At 37.7% G+C, this 26,643-nt stretch overlaps 2 protein-coding genes across 5 annotated transcripts; one reads left to right on the top strand and one right to left on the bottom strand.

The window, feature by feature from the left end:
- Window positions 1–390: 390 nt before the first annotated feature.
- LOC124859288 (polymeric immunoglobulin receptor-like) lies at window positions 391–6,714 on the top strand. Of its 3 annotated transcripts, none has more exons than XM_047352000.1 (10): window positions 404–467; window positions 706–729; window positions 863–1,183; window positions 1,340–1,636; window positions 2,197–2,269; window positions 2,394–2,488; window positions 2,587–2,624; window positions 2,830–2,886; window positions 5,443–5,508; window positions 5,830–6,714. In XM_047352000.1, exons 1-10 carry the CDS (start codon window positions 422–424, stop codon window positions 5,890–5,892), a joined length of 1,080 nt encoding a protein of 359 aa, XP_047207956.1. In that variant the 5' UTR covers window positions 404–421; the 3' UTR covers window positions 5,893–6,714. The 3 variants fall into 3 exon arrangements, with proteins under 3 accessions (XP_047207957.1, XP_047207956.1, XP_047207958.1); XM_047352002.1 differs by having other exon boundaries at window positions 5,443–5,497; XM_047352001.1 differs by lacking the exon at window positions 706–729 and having other exon boundaries at window positions 391–467.
- Window positions 6,715–12,125: 5,411 nt separating this feature from the next.
- On the bottom strand, window positions 12,126–21,586 carry LOC124858574 (histone-lysine N-methyltransferase SETDB1-B-like). Of its 2 annotated transcripts, XM_047350625.1 has the most exons (9): window positions 21,526–21,575; window positions 21,413–21,425; window positions 20,374–20,448; window positions 18,143–18,586; window positions 17,459–17,632; window positions 15,487–15,688; window positions 15,318–15,391; window positions 14,726–14,916; window positions 12,126–13,114 (listed from the first exon to the last, which is right to left on the bottom strand). In XM_047350625.1, the coding sequence occupies exons 3-9, from the start codon at window positions 20,441–20,443 to the stop codon at window positions 12,998–13,000; spliced, it is 1,272 nt and encodes a 423-aa protein (XP_047206581.1). In that variant the 5' UTR covers window positions 20,444–20,448; window positions 21,413–21,425; window positions 21,526–21,575; the 3' UTR covers window positions 12,126–12,997. The 2 variants fall into 2 exon arrangements, with proteins under 2 accessions (XP_047206581.1, XP_047206582.1); XM_047350626.1 differs by lacking the exon at window positions 21,413–21,425 and having other exon boundaries at window positions 21,526–21,586.
- Window positions 21,587–26,643: the final 5,057 nt, after the last annotated feature.

Below are 26,643 nucleotides of genomic sequence, written 5' to 3' on the forward strand. Positions count from 1 at the left end.
GCAGAACCCAAGTTTCAGCTCGAGGTCGCGAACAGATGGCCGGACATTCTCCTTCAGGATTTTTTTGTAGACAGCAGAATTCATGGTTCCATTTATTACAGCAAGTCTTCCAGGTCCTGAAGCAGGGATTGTTTTCCCCTTAACAATAAAAACCTTCATTTAAAAACTTCAATTTGTGTTTGTTTTGTCTTTGACTAATATTTATGTTTGATGATCTAAAACATTTAGGTGTGATAAACTTGCAAAAAGAAAAAGAAATCATGAAGGGGCAAACACTTTTTCATACTATTATATGCATAGTGAAGATGTGGCAGTTAACTTGGAAGTGACGTGTTGATATCTTATAAGACATTTCAAAAACAAGGAAGTGGTGACTCAATGTTACTGAACCAGTGGATGTTATTGCTGTCCTCACATCAAAATGACTGTTTCTCTGCATTTTCTTCTTATTCTTACTCTGATAACAGGTCAGTGCTTTAAGATTACTCTTTGTTTATAATATGTACACATTATCTTTGTGAGCCTAAGCTCTGGCCATATTGGTTTCAGTTATCATTTGGAATAAATTAGAAGTGTTTAACTTTTTATATTTCAGGGTTATCTATAATTTGACATCCTAGAAGATCACTACTATTAATAGGTCACTATTTCTGCTTTACAGAAACATATTGCTGTAGATAGATAAAATAGCTTATTTTCTTGCAGAGTCTAAAAGTGTAAACACAGTCAGTAAGTATTGTGAAGACTGGAGCTTCAGTTCCCATCCTCTACCGAAATATGAGCAACTCAATACTTTATGTTTTATAAATATTATCAATATGACATGCAAAACAGACTCTTTCATAGTATCTTTCTCCCCCAGGAACTGAAAGTGCTGGTACAATCAGTAAGGTATCAATGAAGGCTGGAGCTTCAGTCTCCATCCCCTGTCCTTATAGCTCCCAACACAGAAATAATGTGAAATATTTATGTGAAGGATATTATTGGAATTCCTGCTCATATGCTATTAAAACAAACTCACAACATGAATCAGAGAAGTATTCAATTTCTGATGATCAAATTCAAAGAATCTTCAATGTGACTATAAAACGGCTGACAGTTATAAACACTTATTACTGGTGTGCTGTGGAGATCAAGAGTGGACCAGATGACCGACAGTACTTTCATCTGTCAGTCACCAAAGGTAAGCGCTATTTCTAAACACTCAATTCAATATCCTGTAAAATAATAGTAATAATGAAAATATAATAAAACCAAAATGTTCATGATCAAAACAAATAAGAACTTTTTAAAGTGTGAAGGCTGCCAAATTGTGTGTTTGTATTTATTTGTTATCAAGGTACACCCAGTCTATTTGTGGATGATCAGAAGGTGACAGGATTTATTGGAGAAAGCATGACCATAAACTGTCACTCCAGAACTTCCGGAATAATAAAGTGGTGTAAACTGCACAGCACATGTGTGGCCGATGTGTCTGGATTAATAGATGGAACAACAGTAACCATCAACATGAAAGAAACTAATGTATTCAGTGTGACTATGAGTGGACTGAGGCCAGAGAGCAGTGGTTGGTATTATTGTACCAAAGGAGACTTTCAGATGCCAGTTCACCTAACTGTGACTACCAAACCCACTGGTAAGTGATCACAGATTGTAACTTGAACTGGGGTTGCCCAAGTACATCAGCTAAATATGTGTGTCAGCTAATATTAAGCTTCTTGTCTTCTCATGATTATTCAACAATGTAGATAACAGTAATCAATGGCAGATGTTGATCTTTACCTCGTGTGTCCTGGTAATGTCACAATAACGTATAAATAATTATATTAATTAATTCATGTTTAAAAAAGCTTACAATTGTCATCTCTAACAGCTGGTCCTTTACCAATTGGTTTATATCATTGGAAACAATTTATTCTCACACTATTCAATAGAGAAGAGTGTTGTTTTCTTTATATGTTTTCTTTATACATGTACACATATATTTGTACTTCAATGGTTAGTTGCTAAAAACACAATTGTCTGTTGATAAAATTATTATTTTCCACATTTGTAATGGAACAGAATTTTACAGTGAATGCATTACTACTTATACCCATAGCAGTGACATCCCAACTGAGACCAGACTTTTGAACTTTCATATTACTGGAATGTAACATTTATGAATTATTTATGCTGTTCGTGTTTGACTTGTAGCTGCCCCAACTACTGTTACAGGAGCGAGAGAAAATGCAACAGAAGGGCAAAACCAGAACACTGCACAAGATAAGTCAGTACTCTTCAAAGTGCTGCACCATTAGGCACAGTGATCATTGGGTGTTTGATAACATGTGTCTTAGTTGTAGATATCATCAGTGTCTGCAGATGAGGACATATTAAAATGTGTGTTTCAGATCTTTCCCTGTCCCAATAAGCCTCATCATCCTTCTGGGTTCGCTGATCTTCATTGTTATTGTTGCTTTATCATTCCTGTTTATACTGAGGACAAGTAAGTGTAACCGGACATCTGTTTCCACTTGGTTTATAATTATTAAATTCAGACTATTTAGGTGTCAAAATGCATAACAGCAATATAATGTTTTACAGAACGTCCCAAAATCCAGGATTCAACAGCCTCAAAATTGGTTAGTGATATTAAAACAAGTGGATAATAATGGCAACATTAATATGATTAATTATCTACTTAAAGGTCTCTCTTTTCTATCGTAAGCTGGTGTCTGTGATTTATTTGTGATTTTACAATATTCTGTTTTGTACCATGTGGTAACTGTGGTGTATTTTTTTTAAGCTTGATCTTGCCTGCTGATTTTTGAATTTGCTTATTTACAGAATGAAGGGGAACTAGTATATTCAGAAGTCACTTTCAAGAAAACCAACGCAGCCCAGGTAAACTGGTACTAAAAATGTTTGAACTATTACAGTTAGTTTTGATGTCAGACACCATAGACTTACAGTTACCCACTGAAATCAAGTCATTGACAGAAAGAGATTCCTGTAAACCAAACCATTACGAGGTGAGCTGCCATTACCCAGCCTCCCATGGTTGGGTAAGAATGCAGAAGTCACTGACTAATTTGCAGCTTTCAAATCCATACTGAATTAAAGGGATGTTTCACAGTTTTTTTAAGTATCTGAACCATATTTGATGATCCCAAGTTTAAAATCCAAAATACTTTGAAGTATAGTTGGTAGAATGGCTGCACAATATATCGTAAATATATAGTCATCATTAATCGGTGTGCAAAATTCATATTGCAAAGTGTTAGGTATTAATTAGTCAACTCAGAGGGAAGAAGAAACGAGTCTCACAGCAGCAGATGTTCACACTGAACACAAATGCTAAAGGTTATGAGTGATGAATGCAGAGATGACAAAAAGAAGAAAGAAGAAATACAGGTCCTTCTCAAAATATTAGCATATTGTGATAAAGTTCATTATTTTTCATAATGTAATGATGAAAATTTAACATTCATATATTTTAGATTCATTGCACACTAACTGAAATATTTCAGGTCTTTTATTGTCTTAATACGGATGATTTTGGCATACAGCTCATGAAAACCCAAAATTCATATCTCACAAAATTAGCATATTTCATCCGACCAATAAAAGAAAAGAGTTTTTAATACAAAAACGTAAACATTCAAATAATCATGTACAGTTATGCACTCAATACTTGGTCGGGAATCCTTTTGCAGAAAGGACTGCTTCAATGCGGCGTGGCATGGAGGCAATCAGCCTGTGGCACTGCTGAGGTCTTATGGAGGCCCAGGATGCTTCGATAGCGGCCTTTAGCTCATCCAGAGTGTTGGGTCTTGAGTCTCTCAACGTTCTCTTCACAATATCCCACAGATTCTCTATGGGGTTCAGGTCAGGAGAGTTGGCAGGCCAATTGAGCACAGTGATACCATGGTCAGTAAACCATTTACCAGTGGTTTTGGCACTGTGAGCAGGTGCCAGGTTGTGCTGAAAAATGAAATCTTCATCTCCATAAAGCTTTTCAGCAGATGGAAGCATGAAGTGCTCCAAAATCTCCTGATAGCTAGCTGCATTGACCCTGCCCTTGATAAAACACAGAGGACCAACACCAGCAGCTGACACGGCACCCCAGACCATCACTGACTGTGGGTACTTGACACTGGACTTCTGGCATTTTGGCATTTCCTTCTCCCCAGTCTTCCTCCAGACTCTGGCACCTTGATTTCCGAATGACATGCAGAATTTGCTTTCATCCGAAAAAAGTACTTTGGACCACTGAGCAACAGTCCAGTGCTGCTTGTCTGTAGCCCAGGTCAGGCGCTTCTGCCGCTGTTTCTGGTTCAAAAGTGGCTTGACCTGGGGAATGCGGCACCTGTAGCCCATTTCCTGCACACGCCTGTGCACGGTGGCTCTGAATGTTTCTACTCCAGACTCAGTCCACTGGTTCCGCAGGTCCCCCAAGGTCTGGAATCGGCCCTTCTCCACAATCTTCTTCAGGGTCCGGTCACCTCTTCTCGTTGTGCAGCGTTTTCTGCCACACTTTTTCCTTCCCACAGACTTCCCACTGAGGTGCCTTGATACAGCACTCTGGGAACAGCCTATTCGTTCAGAAATTTCTTTCTGTGTCTTACCCTCTTGCTTGAGGGTGTCAATAGTGGCCTTCTGGACAGCAGTCAGGTCGGCAGTCTTACCCATGATTGGGGTTTTGAGTGATGAACCAGGCTGGGAGTTTTAAAGGCCTCAGGAATCTTTTGCAGGTGTTTAGAGTTAACTCGTTGATTCAGATGATTAGGTTCATAGCTCGTTTAGAGACCCTTTTAATGATATGCTAATTTTGTGAGATAGGAATTTTGGGTTTTCATAAGCTGTATGCCAAAATCATCCGTATTAAGACAATAAAAGACCTGAAATATTTCAGTTAGTGTGCAATGAATCTAAAATATATGAATGTTAAATTTCCATCATGACATTATGGAAAATAATGAACTTTATCACAATATGCTAATATTTTGAGAAGGACCTGTACATAACACCTGACATCGTTGTCATAATATTTCTCAATTTTATCACCATTGCAAGATTATCTATTATGCAGCCCTAATAGTTGAGTCCTCTATAATATTTGTTTTTTTATAAATTACAAGATCCATATCAAACACATAAATACTTTTTAGCTTCTAACCTTTCTGATAAGCTAAAATATAAAACGTGTTTCTTGTTCTTATTCTTAATTTTTTACAGAATAAAGTTAATCTGAGGAGTGGTTGTGTGTTTTGTTATGTATGGGGATTCATGCAATAGCTGGCTCTGGTTACAATTTTCAACAATATGCTGTTTTCATAAAAGGTGCATTTCCGAGTGTATCACTGGGAAACTGTTGAGATAATAACTGTTAGTTATGATATTTTTGACAATGTGCAATTACAAATAAAACTCTATTGTGTATATTTCTGTTTGGAACAGGATGAAAGTGGTGCAGATGTGACCTACAACTCTGTTACTCCTGTGAAGCAAGAAGGTGTGAGAAGGGTAACTATTCTGAGAGCTAATTCATGAACGCATTATTTTTCACAACCGGACTAGCTATGTGTTTCCTAATATTTGTTTGACACAGGATGTTTGCAATATGTGTACTATGTCTGTTAAAGGCTAATTACCGTAATATCTGCCTATAAAACATGACATGAAATCTGAAAACTACAAAAAAAGACCAAAAGAAGTAAAAAAAAAATAACAAACTGTTTATTTCTGTCTTTCAAGTCAGGCTGGTTAATGCTTCAAATATGTTTAAAAATACTTCACACATTTTAGGCCTTATATCTAACCTTTGCAATTATTTTTCATTTATAGACTGAAGCAAAAGATGAGGATGTTACTTACAACACGGTCATTCATCACAAACAAAATGTTTAAATCTATGCAGTTTTTCTCTCTTTTTCTCTAAGTGATGCTGGATATTGTCTGTCTGTGCAAGTGTGGAACAATGACTCATTGTGATCATTTTGAAAAGGCATTTGGCTGTGTTTATTTTACATTTAACTGATTTGTGAATAACAATCCTCTTTTTCAGCAAAGTTATCTTTTTCACATTTTGTATGTTTTCTTTTTCTTTTTTTGTTGCTCTTAAATATGATCTTATTGAGGACAGAATGTGTGTACGAGCAACAACTCAAAAAAATAAAAATATTAGGATATTGTAAAAAGTTTAATTCATTTTTACTGAGTAAGTTAAAATATTTTTGTAAATATTATTGTTATTATGTCTAGTCATTTCGTAGCAATATCTGGATAAGTTATTGCTGAATTATGATCTATGTAAAAATGTTTCTTTTGACTGGTAGTATCATAAACGTTAGGTGCGGTCCAGCCAGAGTCCCAACTTGAAACTGACAGATAATCTGTGGAGGTAGATGAAGATTAGGGACTTGGAGCTCATCTCTAAAGATAAATGCTCAAAATATTACAGAAGATAGATGGTCAAAACTACCAGCAGAAACATGCAAAAAGCTTTTTCACAAGTATAAGGGACTGATTGCTGTATTGCTAAAAAAGTATTTTCCAGTGATAATTTAGAACAGTATACATTTTATAACATGCCATTTCTCAAAGACAAAAAACATTTTTTTTTTTTGCTTTCTGTAGATACTCATTTTACTCCGTTTGTTCTATTATATTTTGAGAGATGTTTGTCTTCTTTCCTATTCATAATAAACATTTTGGCTGAATAGATCTAAATCTGATAGTGGTATGAACATTCTTTAGGCTTAACTATAACAAGTGTTTGAATGCATGAGTCTGAAATTGCGAAAATTGTTACTGTATTTCTGTGTGGAGCATATGAATGAATAACAGTTATCCAGTTTTAATAAATATATAACTCATGCAAAAACCCAGCATGACTAATAATTTCACTTACTTGTGCACAAAGCCAACAGCTGAATGCAGTTTTTAAACTGTGTTGATAAAAAAAAACTGAACGTGGATTTAAGATCAAGATGCTGCATATCTTCTATAAGTCTGTTGTGGAGAGTGTGATCTCTTCTGCCATCATCTGCTGGGGAAGCAGCATCAGAGCCAGAGACTTAAAAAAGCTCAACAAGCTGATAAAGAAGGCTGGCTCTGTTCTGGGGACTCCTCTGGAACCTCTAGAGATCATTGTGGAAAGACGGACTCTTCATAAAATGAAGAACATTATGGAGAACCCTGGGCATCCTCTTCATGAGACTGTCCTACAACAACAGTGTCTTCCGTCAGAGGCTTCTTCAGATCTACTGTAAGACAGATGGTACAGGAGATCCTTCCTGCCCACAGCATCTACAACGGCTCTTTGAGGAAACCTTCATAATGAGCTACAACAACATTTAATTTCCCTTTGGGATTAATAAAGCATTTTTGAATTGAATTTAATTGAATTGAATAAAAAAACAAGTGGTTTGGAGCCCTGCATGCATTTATAACATAAGACAAATGCTTCCTTTGTACTTGTGTATTTTTCGCTGTCTGTGACCAGTGTCAAAATAAGGTGAGATCTCTCCATGTAATCCATGCAAAATACAACATTTAGTAACCGCTCACAGTTAACTCCATAAAAGTTACAATAAATATCCTTATGTGTAATCCATGCAATACTTATTAAAATACACAGTTGAAGCAGTAGAGAGTGAAACAAGCATGTTCTCATATTCTGGAGCTGAGAGACTGGAGAGGCCTGTGTGGAGCCACATATTATCTGCCACATGTTATTTGTCTTATCTTTTGCGAAAATATAAACAAGTATATCCAAAGAAATGATGTATGATGATTTTACATTCTTTCACATGTATTAAATGAAATTAGTAGTCTTTGATTAACAAGTTAAAAGATGCATGATTGAAATGTGGTTAAGAACTGGGAATTAAAGTAAAAAAAACATTAAGGTTTGACATTCTCAATCAGCTATATATGAAAGAAATATAACATTAATCATTTGTGAAGCATGAATAAAAAGAATGAAGTGATGGTTTTGTAACTGTGGTTTAAAGTAAATGCAGAAAGCTGAAGAATGGAATGTGTAATACTGTGTAAAGTTTAAAACTGAGCAGATTAGGGAAAGAACTGTAGGATGACTAGGAGTGACGAGAGCCAGCTGCATGCTGACAGCGAACCCTTTGAAGGCTAACGGGAGGAAGGGAGGATGCGACTACAGCCAGGGCTATTACCGGCATCTACAAGGCCGAAAAACAGCATGAGTAGGTCACGATGACCATGACTGAAGTATTGAGCAATAACCAAGAAGCTGAGCTGAATAGGTTGTGCAATAACTGAGAAGCCTAACAAGGGGCTGACTGGTGAAAGCATCAAGCACTATAAAGGCAATACTGAAGGAGGGAACTGCGGTTGTTTCCTCGCAGAAGACCAGCGAACAAGATCGGACCGAGAAAAGCTCAGATGGAAAAGGAACAGAGACACAGCCCAGCTGATCGACTGCATTAAAAAGTGGATCAACCCGTGTGCCCAGAAAGGACTGTGCCTCAAAATTAAGAATGACCCCTGTAAAACGTTACTAATTAAAGAAAGTATATAAAATTCTAGTTAAATCGTGGACATTCAATTATTTGAGTCACCGTATTTTTGTAGTTTTTCATTGGTGGTAAAAAGTCTTGTTGCCTGGTTCTAAGATATTTTAGGAGGTTTTTATAGGTTGCCTCAGCCAAGTTTGTTAAAACAGCACCTTGGGGCTCGTGCTGAGCCACTAAAATTAACCTAGCCCATATACCAAGAGCCAGTTGTAAAATTAGGGAATGAGCAGCCGTGAACAAAAGTGACTGTTGAAAGTGTGATGACTGCGATAGGCTACTCAGTCTTCCAGACCTCCAGTGGAAGAAGGGCGAGACTTTTGTATGAAGGCTGTCAGAGGCTAGGCAAGTCATTTCCCGACACCAGCTTAAACAGAACTTTCAGTAAGCCTGCTTAGTAAGATCTTTCAGGTTTAGGGAAGTCCGGACCCGTTGGATGGAGAGCTGGATTGAGCAATCCCTTTAGACATAGGGAAGTAGGAGGGAGGGGTTAGCTCATCGGACAACGAAACCAGACACAAGAGAGACTTACAGTCACCCTCTGAATTGGAAAGAGATTCCTGTAAACCAGACCATTACGAGGTGAACTGCCATTACCCAGCCTCCCATGGTTAGGTAAGAATGCAGAAGTCACTGTCTGATTTACATCTTTCAAATCTATATTGAATTTGAGGGCTGTTTTACTGTTTTTTAAAGGAGCTGGACCGCAGTTGATGATCCCAAATTTAAAATTCCAAATACTTTGAAGTATAGTTGGTGGAGTGGCTGCACAATATATCGCAAATGTTTCATCATTACAAATCGGTGTGTGCAAAATTCATATTGCAAAGGACTGTTTGGAGTGCAACAATTGACTAATATTTTACAAGTGTTATGAACTTGCATTTCACCTGCTAATATAATATTTCACCAGTTGGACAGTCTCACAGCAGCACATTTTTACACTGTACACAAATACTAAAAGGTCATAGAGTGATGGAAGCACAAATGACAAAAAACAGATTTTCTATTATTGTGCAGCCCTAATAGTTGAGTCCTCCATATTTTTATTTATTTTTTTATAGATTAAAATATCCTTATCAAACATATCAATACTATTTAGGTTCTAATCTTTTTGATAAGCTAAATAATTAAACATGTTTCTTGTTATTATTCTTAATTTCTAACAAAGTAAAGTTAATCTGAGGAGTGGGTGCATATTTTGTTATGTATGGGGATTGAGGTACAAAAGGTGAGTCTCCCCAAGGGTGGCATTCATGCAAGAACTGGCTCTGGTTACAATTATCAACAAAATGTTGTTTTCTATAAAAGTGAGTGTATCTCTGGGGAACTGTTGATTAAATAACCAAAATCATATGAACTGGTGAAAAAAGCAACTCTGGAAAAAATAACACAACATGTCCATGACCATGCCATCATAGGCGATCGACGAAGCTAGAAAAAAACAACTAATTCTGCAATCCTTGCTGGTTCATATATGCACTTGGGACAGAATGCCATATTATGATGTTTGCAACCACATTTTGTAGATAAGGCATCTACAACAGCTTAAGAAGGACAAAAAGGGGCAGAAGTCTTTCACTGACATAAAGTAGTTGCCTGAAAAATTCTGCTTGTACAAACAAGTAAGTTACGAAGTACATGCTACTAAGTACTTGCTGCACTTTCACTTTACTTATAATTAGAAGGAATCACTTCCTGACATACAACAAAACTGGAAAAAACATTTAATAAATTCAATTAAATAAATGCTTCACCGTTTTGTACTGTTCTTTGAGTGTCAGCATGCCTATAAGCTTGTTTTTTAAACAAGAAGTGAAATAAGGTTGTAACTCATATACAAATGTTAAGTTAATATCTCTACCAGCAGCGCAATTTTGGATTAAGCTATTAATAAAGATCCTACTGTTTCTGTTATAACAGAGAAGCAGTCAAATCTGGGACACCCGGTTTCACTTCACATAAACAGCAGATTAAATTTCAATATAGTTCCTCTTTCTATTGGAGGAGTTTGGTAAAAAGTCCCAGAACAATTTTATTTGCCTCAACATTTTTGGATAATTTTTACATACAATTTTCGTTAGGATGTTTACATACACACACACAGGTTAGCATAGATTTAGCCTTTTATAAATTACTTTTTACTGTTACTGTTGGTCCAAGATGAAATGAGCCTACTGGTGATTTTGTTACAAGAATTGTATGAACATGTTTGAATTAATTTTGGATTTTCTGAAATCCAGTTAAAATTATACATATAATTTGTTACATTGCTTAATGGCATGGGAAGTGGGTTGCTTTTCTGCAACCCACTGGGTGTGGGAATGTTGGCGCCAGGGTGGTGAGATTTCTAGTAACCTCCTTAAGCATCGTTCAGACCAACTCTCCGGTGTTTTTATGCCACATTTTAAGCTGCATTCAGAGCAAAGGATTCCTGCATTGTGGAAAGAAACAAAAAAGAAAAAACGCATTTGTTCCTCTGCTTAAAAACGTGGCCCCGAAGGACAAAAATGATTTTAAACCTGTGGCTCTAACTTCCTTAGTCTTGAAAGCCTTACAATTTCTCTACAGGTGCGGTAGAAGGGTTGAAGATGCAGTCTCAACACTTAATGTTTGAGCGTGGTCTAGTGGCACTACGCTCAAAAGCTAAGTTTCAGCCACTAAAATAAATTTAAATGAACTCTATCATTTCTGCCAAAAATGACTGGTTATCTTTCCAGGGTGTACCCTACATCTCACCCAATAACTGCTGGAGATTGCAACCCTTCATGTTTAAGCAGTTTTAGACAATGGATGGACAGATTTCTGACAAAAAGGGTGTTCAAAAATTCAGCCACAAATATTGCCAGAAGCTCATTGATGGTAATAAAGATTGTGGTCATGTGTCTGGATTAAAAGCTATCCGCAATCAATTCAAACCTCTTCACTCAATAGATGGATTAAATGTCACGTTACCTCAGTCTCCTACAAACAGCAGAAAGTAAACGCTAGTCTAATGTAACTTCTGGGCTGTTTGGTTCAAGCTCTAAATAAACAGATGTATTTTATAAGTTTTAGGTGTTCAAATATCATGCCAGAAAAGTAAAACAATATGACAAAGCTGCTTGGCAGACATGCAGTTATATTGAAAGCCTTTTTAACTTGTCTGCCATCACATCCAAAACTAAAACTCACGAAACACGTGTTTTCTTATACTTTTTGCTTTATTGCCTGAAACAACCCAGAAATTGCATCGACCACCATTCAAACGGTTCCGTCAACTTTCCTCCACAAGAAGCCGTGAACTTGTGGACAAAGTACCTATTGTAGGTGTATGTAAACTTCTGACCACAACAGTGCATTCTGCCAGGTCCTCAAACGGAAAGCTTTCCATTAACCCATTAATGTTATTCAGTTTGAAATAACAGCAAGGCGTAGATCTCTCCTATTCAATTTCTAACTCAATGTCAAACTCTAAATGAACTGAATAACAAAACACTAACATGTTCATGCTGTAATATTAACTCAGTTACGCTCAAGCTTTAAAGAGGAGCGCTAGTCGTCCTCGTTCAGAATCCAACATGAAAAAAGTTGGTCTACTTCACAGGGACATGGCGTGTGCACTGGATTTATTGTTAGTGTTGGACTGGACTCAAACACAAAAAGAAAACCCAAAAGCTAATTACAAAGCATAAACTAAAACACATGTTTAAACTTTTTTTTTCCTTTTTATAACGAAACAAAACTTACATGACAGAATAGACATAGTGAGCAAAGTTTGTAGAGAAATTAGTGAAAATAATGTAAAAAAAAAAAAAAAAATCATCTTTAACTAAAACGGTCCAACAAAAATATTCTGTAGGACAAAAACAAATTGGCATTATACAAAAAGGGCAAAAAAGGAAAGCTTACATCATAGTGATTTAACCACTGCTATAGAAGCATTATCTGTTTATGTCGATCAAATTGTGAATTTCGCTTTAAGTACCCCACTTATGAAAGCACCAGACACTTATATACATGAATGTTACATGGGGGGATGATTTAGGAACACTTTTGGATACAAAATAAAGTGTAACCTAAAAAAATAAAATAAAATCAGTTCAAATCAAAGTGTTGTCCTGCACAATAAAACTATTTTGTAATCATGGGGATACATTTTCAGTCAGTTGGGCTAAGGGTGTCACATCATTTATCAGAAAGCAAACTGGTACTTTTACATTTTTCCTTTCTTCAACAACTAACTAAGTATGGTGTCTATGCACAAAGATTTGGAAATATACTTAAAATGGTAAAATGCAACAACCGTAGTATACGTGAACATATTTACACTTTTCACTACCAGCTGGAGTTTACATGCTTAAACCTGCTATCTGTTGTGTGAGGAGGCAGTTTTTAATCAAGGGCCTGGAAAGGAACATGTATTTCCTGTGGTAATTAATATTTAAAATAGTTTAATGTTTTCCTTAATGACAATTCATAGGTCATTTCGGGTCAGAGCCGTCTGCCTTTGCTTCTCGACTTTGCTTCAACTCCAAGAACTTGGACATGTGTTCCAGACGTATGGATCCTCGGTGGATCCAGTCCTTCTCCCCATTCTCCTGTGTGACAACGGCATAGAATACATGAATAAAGATCTCATCTCAGAATTATGCACAGTGTAATTCAATGAAGTAGAATTCGGGTTCCAATGAGGCTCGTTTGACAGATTTACCTTTAAGCCGGTACTAAACATACTTCTCACTAAGCCCACATTTCTGTATTAAAATGTTTTATTTTTATTGGTTGTATGTAATATTCTAATCTTAAAAGATGTGATTAAAGCCTTTTCCCTTCAACCAAACAACTTCTAATTGTGCTTTAGGGCTCAGCCATCTTACATGCAGGAAACAATTTACCTAAAAATAATCTTCTGTCAAAAATGCAATACTGTTGTCAGTGGGGGAAAAAAAAACAACATTGAGGAAAGAGATTCTTCCTACTGAAAATCAACAAACTAACTGGTGACGTCTGCAAACCCCCAAAAAGAAAAGTATGGTTGGATTGTTACTTTGGCTGTTTAGTGACAGAAGGAATATCTAAAACCTGCATGATGCAACATATGACTGATGGAGATCATTAAGTCTAATATTTAAAAACATAAGCCTCATTTCCATTGCTTGTGGAAAGCCCAGGGCACGTTTCGATACACATTTGCCTGGCAAACTTCACTTTCTTGGGGCTTTACTTTCGTGGATAAATGGTCCGACATTACATATAATTAGAAGAAATCACTTTCTGACATACAGCAAAACTGGAAAAAAATACTTTAAAATGCTTCACCATTGTAGGTCTTTTCAGCTTTTTTTTTCTTCCATTCTAATAAATACAATTTTAGCTAAAAACATTTCTGTAGTTGTCTGTTATGGGTTTACCTGATGATAAAAGAAAAATAAGTGTGTTAATCAGTGTTTAGTATTATTGTAAATGAATCATGCAGTTGTAAAGTAACAATTCTGAACAGATGCAGGTTGGTAAAAAAAATTTTATGCAGAAAAATGATTTAAACTTTTTCTTCTTATGGATCCAGTATAACTTAAAGAACAATGGAAATAATGAATCAACTGTATAACTCTAAAGCTGCTCATTGTCTATTATTTGTCAGTTGGAACAAAAAAATGATTCATCAGCCATAGTCTTTTAAATGGAGTAAAGGAGTAATGCCATCTGCTGAACTAACGGTGTAGTGCAGTTTTCTTCACAACTTTCCCAGTCATTTGGCTGATTTAAATAAATGGTTTGTGGCCTTTCTGAGCAATTGAAACAGAATGTACAAAATTCCCTGGGATTCCTATTTCCCGGGTAAAACAAATCTTAGGGCTTTAAATCCTGGGGCTTTTAGTTATATGATGCAATCAGTATAAGCATGAAATGCAAGTTTTAAAACAGAATTTGTTGTTGTGAGGCCTCTAGATTGTATGCAGGGAGAACTTTACTTCAAAAACAATTTCACTATATTTTTTTTATTGTCATTACAACAAATATCACAAAATATCACCAAATTTTCAGTCTATCGATGTCAGTCTCCAATCCCTAGTTTCCTAAATTTTGGTGTATGTTTGTCTTTCCCACATCTGAATCATTTCCTTGCAATAGCACCAAAACCATTCAAACCACCCATCATTTGAACAGATTCTGTTTTGGATTTTATGTAGAAAAGAAAAGACACCAACCTGAAAAACAACCTTCATCAAGCTGCAGTCAACCAATTCAACTTGACACTTCTGATGGACTCCATCTAGCTCTATATTGAGGCTTTGCCCTTCTTTGTAGTGGGTTAGGTGGGGATACGGCCAAGTCTTCAGGTATTGTTCCATGAAGCACTTGTGTGGGCCATCTGGAAGGTCGCCTACAGCCTCGTCCACTGTTTAAAAATAAAGTGGTGTTGTCAATTGGACAGAAAGTAATGATCACAAAGTATAAAAGGAAAAAAAATCTTATTTTTCCACAGCAGCTCACGTTTCTGACAATGAAAGTTTGTAGCACTTAATGTTTTACAGTGCCACCTTCTGGTTAAAACAGCAAAAAGGACGCACTCCACTGAACTAGCTTTCACAGTTCCCCTCTTGATGAAACATGTTACACGACAAACCAAATGGGCATAAAATAGCAAAGTTTAAAAAAAAGGACAAAACCCTAGCTAACTGCAAGAGAACGTTGTCTCTAAAACATAAAATATATAAAAAATATTAATTATGGTGATCCTACTGAAAAAAGAAATCAAAATGAACAAAAAAAAAAAGGGGAGCAAACATTCAAACTTACTTTGCCTGCACACGAGGAAAAGTGAAGGTAAGCTGACATAAAGTGGTGTGTGATCATCCAAAAACACCAAAAACCTGAGAAGCAAGAAGATTTTCAAAAGCACTTTAAATCATCTGTCCAAAATTTAAAAGGTGGGGGTTCATAAATGAACACTTATTTGATCCAAGACCTTAAGCGGTTCTTTCTGCTGGGGAGCTCGGCCAAAAGTCCAGGCAGGAAGCATTGTTCGTCTTCTGGAGACTGAATTAAAACACGGGCTCCGACGTAAAGTTGCTCCAACTTTGGGTTGGTGTCGCTGGCGATGTGGTGTCCTGATACCAAACTCTTCCCCTTTTCATCGAAAATCACTTTGTACTTTACCCGTCCATCATCTGCAAAGACAAAACAATGAACAAACAAATAGATTGAATCTTCTTTAGGCAATTTTATTGCTGATCAGAAACTCTTAAAGTGATGATGTGAAGTTCATTAAAATATAAGATTAAGAGCATGGGAATGAATGAAAAATGATCAATGGTCTGATAGACAATACATGTAAAATATTTATTGTTTTACAAGGCAACTTAAAAACTGACCTTTTGTGTTTAAACCCAGATAATGCTCTTCTACTTTAATCATAAATTTTTAAAAAAGAAAGTTGGAGGCTGCCATCAAAAGACAATACTGGCGCTCTCTCCCTTTTCAAATCCCGACTAAAAACTCATCCGTTCCAACAAGCATTTTTACTCTGATCAAGCACCATGCTCCTCCTTATATCGTCTTCGGATTCCTTTTATTTTTTGTTGTTTTTTTTTGTTTGTTTTTGCTATTATTGATTTTTACTTTGTAGAGTGACCTTGAGTGCCCTGAAAGGCGCCATAAATAAAATGTATTATTATTATTATTATTATTATAATAAGAGGACTAAAATTACAACTCAGAAAGTGTCTTTTATCCGCAGTAAATTCTTTGCGCAGAGCTGTTAATTGGTTCTGTGATGTTCGTTGTTTACCTTTCCAGCGCGATACAGAGCCATGCTGCTGACCTAAATTATACCCGCTGACTTCAAGTGGCTAACAGCTTCTGCCTGCCTCAGTGTTCCTCCTTGGACAATTAAAAAAATAATAATATGTGTACCGCAGCCTCTAGAAATTGTATTCAGCTGGTTATTCTAATAACGTTCAGTACAGCAGGCATAATGTTTGCAAACACAACAATTAAAACTCATTACTGCAGCTTTAATTTGCTCTGAATACAGTTCTACTCCCTGGCCTCAATCAGGTGGGGTAGCTCCAGAAAACAGTGAAGCAAGCCCAATAAAACACCATCATCCTGGCTGGTGAGCAAACTGGGACACTTGGGTCTCTCCAACAGCACCTGTAGTTGGATTATGGACTTTGTGACAGACCGCTCCCAGAGGGTGAGAGTAGGACACCACATCACTGTTTTGTTTTGAAAATTTCGTTGCACCCATGTGGAGCAATGACAAATAAAGAATTCTATTCTATTTACCTATGGTTCAATTATAGCAGATACATAGTAAAACATCAGTAAAAAACTGGAAAATCTTTGTAGAAATCTGCGACTGGAATGACTGAAGGATAAAAGGCTGCCCGGGCAAAAATAAAACCAGTGATTTTCAGCAATATAACTGTAACTGATGCTTGTTTCACTCCCTTTTCAGTCTTTAACGTATCTAAAGTCTCTCCAAACTACACAACAGATTGACTGCAATGCATGATGTGACATGGGAAAACCCGGCACATAAACTGACCGTGGCTAAAATGGCTGAAAACACAGAGAGTGGCATAGAATCTGATGTGTCTTTAGATATATTTCAGTCACTATCCGAGAGAAGAAGCAGAATCAGGAGAAGAAAGTCAGCTGTTATCAGATGGCAAAGCACAGGTGTTTGGTGCAGCTCCTTATATGTTGGAGCCGCTAGAAGCATTACCCCCAATTCATACTGCCTCCACTCTGCTCCGGTACAAACATCGAAGTAAATATGCACCCATAACAGTCAATGAGAGCATTTACACTGCCTCCGCCTCTGATTTACTCCGTCGGCTTCCGCAGATGGCCAAAAGCAAACGTCGGTGATTCAAACGTCTAACAACACATCTTAGCTCATTTAAAAAAAACATTCAAGTTCTCTCTCTTACCCTTGTTAATAATCTCTACTATCTTGCCTCGTTGCCACCTCATGGCTCTCCTCCTGGCCAGGACTGCCATGTTCAACGTAATCTCTACCTCCGGTAAATCAGGCCTAACTTTTCTCGTTTCGTTGGAGTTGCTGGCAAAAGCTGATGACACTATGATGGGAGCTGCTTCAACAGCTGTGGAAAAACAAAAACACATAAATGCAATGTGGAAATGCTTTGACTGCGCTATAAATTCTGATGTATTACTGGTTTGTATTTGTGGGTGGTTATGTGTAGGGCTGAAACGATTAATCGTGATTAATCGATTATTTAAATAATCCTCAACTAAGTTAGCAATCGAATAATCATTAACTGGAGTATACAGACTCTAAAACATGCCATTTGCTCAAAAAACAACCCACTCAGAGCAGCAATTAGCCCAAAATTGTACAAAAAAATATATACATTTGCATTGAAGATGAAAAACCTTTTTTGACAGTAAATATGTTCTATCCAGAACTCCTCAAGAGGCATAGCTTTAGCTTCACCTGGTTCAAATTCTGTAAGAAATCTCTTATTAAGCACCTTTTGCAATCTGATTATTAATAGATAAATTGAAAAAAATAACTGACAGATAACTCGATTATCAAAATAATTGTTAGTTGCAGCCTTAGTTATGCGCTCATGTCAGATGGCTGTCCTTACCTTTGTTGGTGTTATTGCTGCTGTTACTGCCGCTGTTGCTGGCAATGTTATTGCTGTTGCTGCCGCTGGCAATGTTACTGCTGTTGTTGTTGATGCTCACAGTTGGTGGAGGCACTGTCGCTCCTTTCATCTTTTTGTGTTTTGAACTTTTCTGTTTGTTTGAATTTTTCTTTTTTGAAACTCCAAAATCCGAGTCTCCTGAATCGTCTACTGGTTCCCACAGCATGTCGGAGTCGGAGCTGCCGGGGGACTCCGCTTCGCTGTAGAACTGCTGAGGTGTTGGTGGTTGAAGGGCATTGACTGTGAACTCAGGAAGCCGTCTCAAAACAACCACAGGTTTCTTTTGTAGATTGTCATCGTCCAGACCATCAGTGCAATGTCTTATTTTGCTGTGGGTTTCAATTGCAGATGGGGAAGGCTCATATCTTACCGTATGCATGTATTCTGGAAAAAAAAAAACATGATTCTGATTCATAGGCACAGAAAAGAAAAAAAAACAGAAATTATTTTGTCCCGATAAAAGAAAGTACCTATGCTATAATCAGACTATTTCTGTCAGCCTAAGTAACTAAATATATGAAAGCTCTTGTGTAACACTGTTGCAAAGCAAAACCACTAATATTTCAATGCTAAAAACAGTCAACTATTTTTGACATTTTACCCCACACCAATTTTGTATCTGGGCAGTTTTCGTTGTGTTTTACCCCGAAAAGGGAGGAAATAAGGCGGTCTGTCTCAAGACGTTTCCTGCCAATCATGCGTCAATTTATATCCTCTAGGGCAGGGGTGGGCAACCCTAGTACCCAAGGGCCGGTGGCCAGCGGGTTTTAGATGTGTCGATGCCTCAACACACCTGAATCAAATGTATGGCTTATCATCAAGCCTGTGCCGAACTTGACTGCATACTGAGGAGGCAATTCAGCCATTTGATGAAGGTGTGTTGGACCAAGGACACATGTAAAAGTTGCAGGACACCGGCCCTCGAGGACTGGAGTTTCCCAACCCTGCTACAGGGGGACCACAGGTAGAAATTTAATAACGATTTAAAGTAATTTACTATAATGTACTGATTATCTACAGTATTGAAATGTGGTTTTGTGCCCCAAAAGCTGGACCTAGCAGGATGTTGGGACATGAGCTATTGCTGGTGCCCTCCCCACCCTAGTATCCTTAATTTATTTTTTTGACATCCTGAGCTTTCTCTCTAGCTATATTGCTATAGGATTAGGCTGCTGGAGGACAAACTCACTACTTTTCCTCACTCTGCTACTTTCTCCTACTACTCTCTAATTACGCATTATCTGCAAATATTGCTGCCAACTTTATGTTCTTTCTGTTTTTGTCTTCAAAGAAGATGCATCACGCATGGCATTTGTTTAACTCTGACATCTTTCTAGAGGGGACCACTGGGGAGCATCTGTCTAATTGTGGTGGTTCTAGTTCCAAAATAAGCATTAAAAATGCTTATTTTGTGTTTTTATAAAGGTTTTTATGAATCTCAAACCATATTCATAATTATGACTATAACCTCTCTTCTGTATAGAAATATCCAGTTTATGTTTTATCTATCTAAAAGGCTTTTTAACCAGGGGGTATCAAATTCAGCACACACTAGGGTTCCATAATTCTGCAAATGTTAAAGATGGAACTTTTCCTTTGGAATAATGGGAATTCATATGAATAAATTTGAACAGAACTAAAAAGGAAAAGGTTATTGTTGCAATGCAGAGTTTAGAAATCACTCACATCTTTTCCATCACCATTTCATTTTACTCCCGGGTACCCAACATTCAACATATAGGAACTCTGAATATTGCAAGATCTTATGCCATGATATCTTGTTACACCTCTACTACAAGCACATGAATGCCAAGGTTTTCAGCCGTTGTCCAAATGAAAATCATTTTTCAAAATGATCTATTTTCTGTTCTAAGAAGTTCCTCAAAAACACTGGGGCATTTCTAGAAATGTCTTTTTTCATACAAAAAGACCCAGAATGCTATGACATCTATGCCAAGTCTCATATTATATTGTAGGTATATTATTAACTGCAAAAAGATTATATGCACATGTACATGGGGAAAATGGTTTGTTTAGGCAAGGGAAGTAGAAAGCAACAAAATGTAATTGCAGTTGAAATGCAATAGGTGTTCTGAATTGGACCTTGAGCCTTTTATTTTGGCATAGAAAATATGACATTTATTTTTAGATAAAAATACATTTGCACCAACTTGTAGAATTTTCTGGCTGTCTGAAGTCTTGAAGCTCCAATGTCATCACCTCATGCTCATCAACCTCCATATCCACTGAAAAATAGAACATTTAAAAGATGACAAAGAATGTAATTAATTGTTTTATGAGCCTTGAGTTAAATACGTTAAAAATACCAATCAAACAAGAAAATACAGAATTTTCCCGTTTATGGGAACATTTCTTAACATGACTTAATGTACAAATTAGGTAAGGTAAAAGTCTTTTAAATAGCATGGTTTCACAGACAGATCAAAATCACCAGGAAGATGGGCAGTTTATCAGGTTGGAAATGTCGGTCTCCTCGAGTTCTGAAACGGGTCTGGGGGACCACTAAAGGTTCCTCAAACTACGGGAAGAAGTGTATATTTGAATCAAATCAGAAATATAGGCAGGAGTCTATCCATGTAAAGCACTGAATCTTAAGACTATAGTTTTAAAATTAAACTTAGATCTGATTGGCAGTGTAGCGACTTTTAAACAGGGTTGTATGAGTTCCACTCTTTGAGTGAGTCAATAGTCTTGCCGCTGGTTTTTGGACAGCCTGAAGAGAAAAGCCAGGCCCTTAACAATAATTGTGTTTTAGAATTCATTGTGGCCACGTGTTTGAAGCAAATAATGCTTGTTTTATACAAATATATGTATCAGATTACGTTACAGACTAGTATGACATTAATGAAAACGACCCCCACTTCAGTTGTTTGGTCTCCCCCTGCAGATCGCACTATATTACAGGTTGGAATTGGGGGTAGATATAACTGAAGCAACTGATAAAGACGGGCAATCGTGGGAACTTTGGGATCTAAAACAGCGAGTAAACGTGTTCTGTCAGCATTGCAGCAAGAGCTGGAGCTTAAACCACGAACATCGGTTTTATTTTCACCGTCGAACAATAACGGTTGCAGCTTAAGGGGGGTCACATTACTCTCGTTTGTAAGGTTTGCATTCATAACGTCGTGGCCAAGCTTGCAGGTGCTAACGCTCACAGGCTTATCATTCTAAGCAAAATTCCCAACTTACCTATTTTACCGATCTGAATATGCACATCAAACGACAAATAAAAGGTAAGGTGACTCCGAATCCTCAAAACAATCAAATAGTTCTAATAAAGCCAACAGAAGAGAAAAAAATACCCGTCAAGCTATTATTGTAGCCCACAAGCTAGCAAGCGGCAAAGCTTCTCCTTCTTCTTCGCCAAAGTGAACAGCGAAGCGGTTGGTAACCAAAGAATAGCTGCATAACTGCCACCTAGTGGAGGGGAGCAAGATTCATCTATCCCATGGGTTCTCATTACAGCCTGTGACCCCCAAAATAACAGTACCAGAGACTGGCGACCCCCTAAAAATACATACAATTATTTGGCTCTTTATTTATTTAAGAAATAAATATAAAGTTTCTTAATTTAATTGTATATTCAATTATTTTATCATGTATTTGTCCGAGCTACCGCACCCTGCTGGCGGTCAGACGCCTCGGAGCCCCTCCGGTCCTTTGGAACAGTCACTCACTCTATCTATAGACTATTAAAGGAACGACTCTCAACCAGTTTCTAACTTTTAGCTCCTTTAATCTAAATTAAGGTAGAGGAATGATTACAGAGTTCAGCGCTGAAGCTCTCGTCTCGGACCATCGCAATCTGTTAGAGCATGACGAAGAGCCTCGATAGAAGGTCACATGTAGTTTTATATCTGGCACTCCAATGCAATGGATGTTCCTTCCCTCAGTGATGATCAGTAGACTATGTGTCACCATTGTGGTGTCTATCTGTTAGATTGTGTAGTAGCGGGTGTCCATCCTTAATCTAAGTGTGCTGTAGCTTTCTAATCAAACCAGTTATACCGGCTGCTCCATTATCTACCCCAGTGTCCCAGCTTCAGGTCATTTTATGACAAATCTTGGGCCATTTATCCTTGTACTGTATGTTTATGAGCATTCTTATCCTATTATAACAAAAGGGAAACATTAGAACTTATATTTATTTCACTATAGTATAAAAGGGAAAAATAGCTATGAGCATATTAATAAGGGTTATTCCTAACAACCCCCCTGATTAGGTGTCATTTAAAGGCACCTCACTAATTTAGATCAGTTAACCCCCTAGGCACTGGGTAGTGGACCACCTGCAACTGGGTACCCACCCCCCGAGACAATCATTCAACCCTGTATGTGTTAAACCTATATATGACCAGGGAATCTCCTTCCAGCTGTCATGTCGTTCCTCCCCCCCAAGGAGGAACGACATCTCTCCGGTAGACCCCTGGTAGTGTCTAAGCAACAGTTGAGACACCTAGTGGAGACAAGTCTAACCCCATCAAACCTGTATGTGCATGATTTAGAGAAAAAAGAGAAAGGACAACAGCCTGAAGCACAGCAGAAAGTTCTGTCTAACATCATGTGAATCAGTTAATGTAGACCCTAAGTGTTGATTGTCTTTGTCCATCTTCTCTGCCCCCTGAGCGACATCCATCCCCAAGCGTCTTTTGGCAGGTTCAGCTACCTGAAAAGGTTAGTCTTAAAATGGAATATAATCATATGTTCATACCGGGCAGATTACGCCCAATTGTAGGTAATTATCAACTATTATTATTATTATTATTAAAGCAGGCCACGTAGTGGCTTAATCAAATGGATCTTAGTCAAAAATATTTCATCATGATCAAGAACAATGTACCGGTTTAACACAATTAGAAACCTTTTCACTTTAAAGCAGCCTCCGTTTATTACTTAACATGTCCTAAAAATCAACCTATGGAGAGGTGAACACATAACTAAAAATAACCTGCGAGGTCCTATTAATACTTTCATTCATGACATGTGCTTAACTAATTTCATTTAATCAATCTGTCATTAACTTATCTGATTATCTGTACAGCATTCATACCATTAAATCAAATATTCTGATTCCTTTAATATCAACATTATTCATTAAGTCACAGAAATCACTGTAAAGGATATCGGGTCAGACGGTGGCCCCCTTTTCACTTATGGGTTATCCTCTGTCAATCCAGTGAGCCTGATCACGGCCCCCTCTTTCTTACATCCTTGATTTGAGGGGCCCGACCCCTTAACCATCGGCATCTGACAGGCGGTTGGCACTCCCGGACCCCCGGAGTCCATGAAGCCCATGGTTGTAGTCATGCCCTTAAGGATGAGAGCCTAAAGGGTGTCATCCTCTTGTATCAGTTTATCTTTGACTATGTGTTACATCTTATGTGAAATCAACAGTTATATTGTGTAAGCTGTAGCAGTGAGCGGAGCGGCAGATGAGCAACAAGGGCAGATATATATTTAATTAAGGCAGCAAAGAGATAATTAGAAAAGGCCATAGAATCATACATCCATAACAATACCCCTGTTGAGGTGGGAAAAACCCACCTCACATCAATCAATGTGTCTAGTGCATATGGATCTAAGCTAGAATATGGGAGGCAGTTCCTTCCGTCCATCGCGTAACTCCGTCCCCCAAACGGAGTGCCATCTCTCCGGTAACTGCCTGCAGCCCTCAGTGTGTGCATCCCCTCTTTTTCCCATAGAACAGACCTGTGATGTGTGTCTGACATTTAAATGATTAAAACATCGCAAATAAATAATAATGCCCTGTTGAAAAATTAAAACAACAAAAATAATAAAAAGCTAGAAACACAGCGGAAATGAGCAGCACAATGTGTATCAGTATATTGTAGACCTTAAATCGTAAACTCTGTTAAATTATCTATTGCTGTCGTTTGGTCAGGTTCCTCTCCTCATAGCACAGTATCATAATTTCTCCAACACTTTAGTTTGGTTCCATGGGATCCACATCATTACTTGTGCTTAAATATTCAGTGGACAACATCAGTGTGTGCTCTGGCACCACATCCATTTGATATTCTGGTAATCTTAAACCTCTGGTATCAGTGGAACCAATCGCACGATTAATACACCTGAGGATGAGAACTTGAATACACGTTGCACAACAGCATACACAAACTGCGATCACCACAACAGTCAATGAAGTGAATATACTCACCAGTAGGTTTCCCCATTTTCTAAACCACGTCTCAAATATTTTTTGTGAATTGTTCATCGATTCCTGAGTGCGATTTTAATTCAATGGATAGTGATTGCAATTCTTTTAGGGCCTTCGTTAGAGATCCATCAGGTGCTATAATTTTTGGGAATAAAAGAACAAGAAACATCTCCAAAAACACCACACAACCGTTTTTCTTTCTTTTTTTTTTTTTTGTAAGGATCATATCCAAAGCTATTCTAATTTGACAAGAAATAATTTCAACATCCTGTTTACACAGCCATCAGCTGTCTCTAATGTTTTACCTTGGTGTCATTTAAAAGATTAGAATCGGTTCTAACAGGAAGCAGTTTGTATTCTAGCAGACATATAAAATTTAAAAACACATTTTCTGAAAGGTTCCCCCTGACGAAGTAGGCCAATCGGTGTCAGGGCGTCCTGGATGGAGAGGGAAACCAGGGCACAGCTTTCCTGTCCAGTCAATAGGTAGTCACCCCCAAAGCAATTATTACCCATAAATCAGTTCTGTTCAGCAGCAAGTAAAGGTTCAAGGCCTTGTATCAAGTTAACTTACAATCTAAGTTGCAAACAACTCCGAATCCTCAAAACAATCAAATAGTTCTAATAAAGCCAACAGAAGAGAAAAAAATACCCGTCAAGCTATTATTGTAGCCCACAAGCTAGCAAGCGGCAAAGCTTCTCCTTCTTCTTCGCCAAAGTGAACAGCGAAGCGGTTGGTAACCAAAGAATAGCTGCATAACTGCCACCTAGTGGAGGGGAGCAAGATTCATCTATCCCATGGGTTCTCATTACAGCCTGTGACCCCCAAAATAACAGTACCAGAGACTGGCGACCCCCTAAAAATACATACAATTATTTGGCTCTTTATTTATTTAAGAAATAAATATAAAGTTTCTTAATTTAATTGTATATTCAATTATTTTATCATGTATTTGTCCGAGCTACCGCACCCTGCTGGCGGTCAGACGCCTCGGAGCCCCTCCGGTCCTTTGGAACAGTCACTCACTCTATCTATAGACTATTAAAGGAACGACTCTCAACCAGTTTCTAACTTTTAGCTCCTTTAATCTAAATTAAGGTAGAGGAATGATTACAGAGTTCAGCGCTGAAGCTCTCGTCTCGGACCATCGCAATCTGTTAGAGCATGACGAAGAGCCTCGATAGAAGGTCACATGTAGTTTTATATCTGGCACTCCAATGCAATGGATGTTCCTTCCCTCAGTGATGATCAGTAGACTATGTGTCACCATTGTGGTGTCTATCTGTTAGATTGTGTAGTAGCGGGTGTCCATCCTTAATCTAAGTGTGCTGTAGCTTTCTAATCAAACCAGTTATACCGGCTGCTCCATTATCTACCCCAGTGTCCCAGCTTCAGGTCATTTTATGACAAATCTTGGGCCATTTATCCTTGTACTGTATGTTTATGAGCATTCTTATCCTATTATAACAAAAGGGAAACATTAGAACTTATATTTATTTCACTATAGTATAAAAGGGAAAAATAGCTATGAGCATATTAATAAGGGTTATTCCTAACAACCCCCCTGATTAGGTGTCATTTAAAGGCACCTCACTAATTTAGATCAGTTAACCCCCTAGGCACTGGGTAGTGGACCACCTGCAACTGGGTACCCACCCCCCGAGACAATCATTCAACCCTGTATGTGTTAAACCTATATATGACCAGGGAATCTCCTTCCAGCTGTCATGTCGTTCCTCCCCCCCAAGGAGGAACGACATCTCTCCGGTAGACCCCTGGTAGTGTCTAAGCAACAGTTGAGACACCTAGTGGAGACAAGTCTAACCCCATCAAACCTGTATGTGCATGATTTAGAGAAAAAAGAGAAAGGACAACAGCCTGAAGCACAGCAGAAAGTTCTGTCTAACATCATGTGAATCAGTTAATGTAGACCCTAAGTGTTGATTGTCTTTGTCCATCTTCTCTGCCCCCTGAGCGACATCCATCCCCAAGCGTCTTTTGGCAGGTTCAGCTACCTGAAAAGGTTAGTCTTAAAATGGAATATAATCATATGTTCATACCGGGCAGATTACGCCCAATTGTAGGTAATTATCAACTATTATTATTATTATTATTAAAGCAGGCCACGTAGTGGCTTAATCAAATGGATCTTAGTCAAAAATATTTCATCATGATCAAGAACAATGTACCGGTTTAACACAATTAGAAACCTTTTCACTTTAAAGCAGCCTCCGTTTATTA

This window comes from Girardinichthys multiradiatus, chromosome 22 (genome assembly GCF_021462225.1).
Source record: "Girardinichthys multiradiatus isolate DD_20200921_A chromosome 22, DD_fGirMul_XY1, whole genome shotgun sequence".
Classification (NCBI taxonomy): domain Eukaryota; kingdom Metazoa; phylum Chordata; class Actinopteri; order Cyprinodontiformes; family Goodeidae; genus Girardinichthys; species Girardinichthys multiradiatus.

What these genes read in the sequence shown, in the direction of transcription:
- LOC124859288 (XM_047352000.1), top strand. Translation starts at nt 422, where the DNA reads ATGACTGTTTCTCTGCATTTTCTTCTTATTCTTACTCTGATAACAG. An exon ending in TATTCTTACTCTGATAACAG is followed by an intron (nt 468 to 705) that starts GTCAGTGCTTTA and finishes ATTTTCTTGCAG; the next exon opens with AGTCTAAAAGTGTAAACACA. An exon ending in TCATCTGTCAGTCACCAAAG is followed by an intron (nt 1,184 to 1,339) that starts GTAAGCGCTATT and finishes TTTGTTATCAAG; the next exon opens with GTACACCCAGTCTATTTGTG.
- LOC124858574 (XM_047350626.1), bottom strand. Translation starts at nt 20,443, where the DNA reads ATGGAGGTTGATGAGCATGAGGTGATGACATTGGAGCTTCAAGACTTC. An exon ending in ACAGCCAGAAAATTCTACAA is followed by an intron (nt 18,587 to 20,373) that starts GTTGGTGCAAAT and finishes TTTTTTTTCCAG; the next exon opens with AATACATGCATACGGTAAGA. An exon ending in CAGCAATAACACCAACAAAG is followed by an intron (nt 17,633 to 18,142) that starts GTAAGGACAGCC and finishes GTTTTTCCACAG; the next exon opens with CTGTTGAAGCAGCTCCCATC.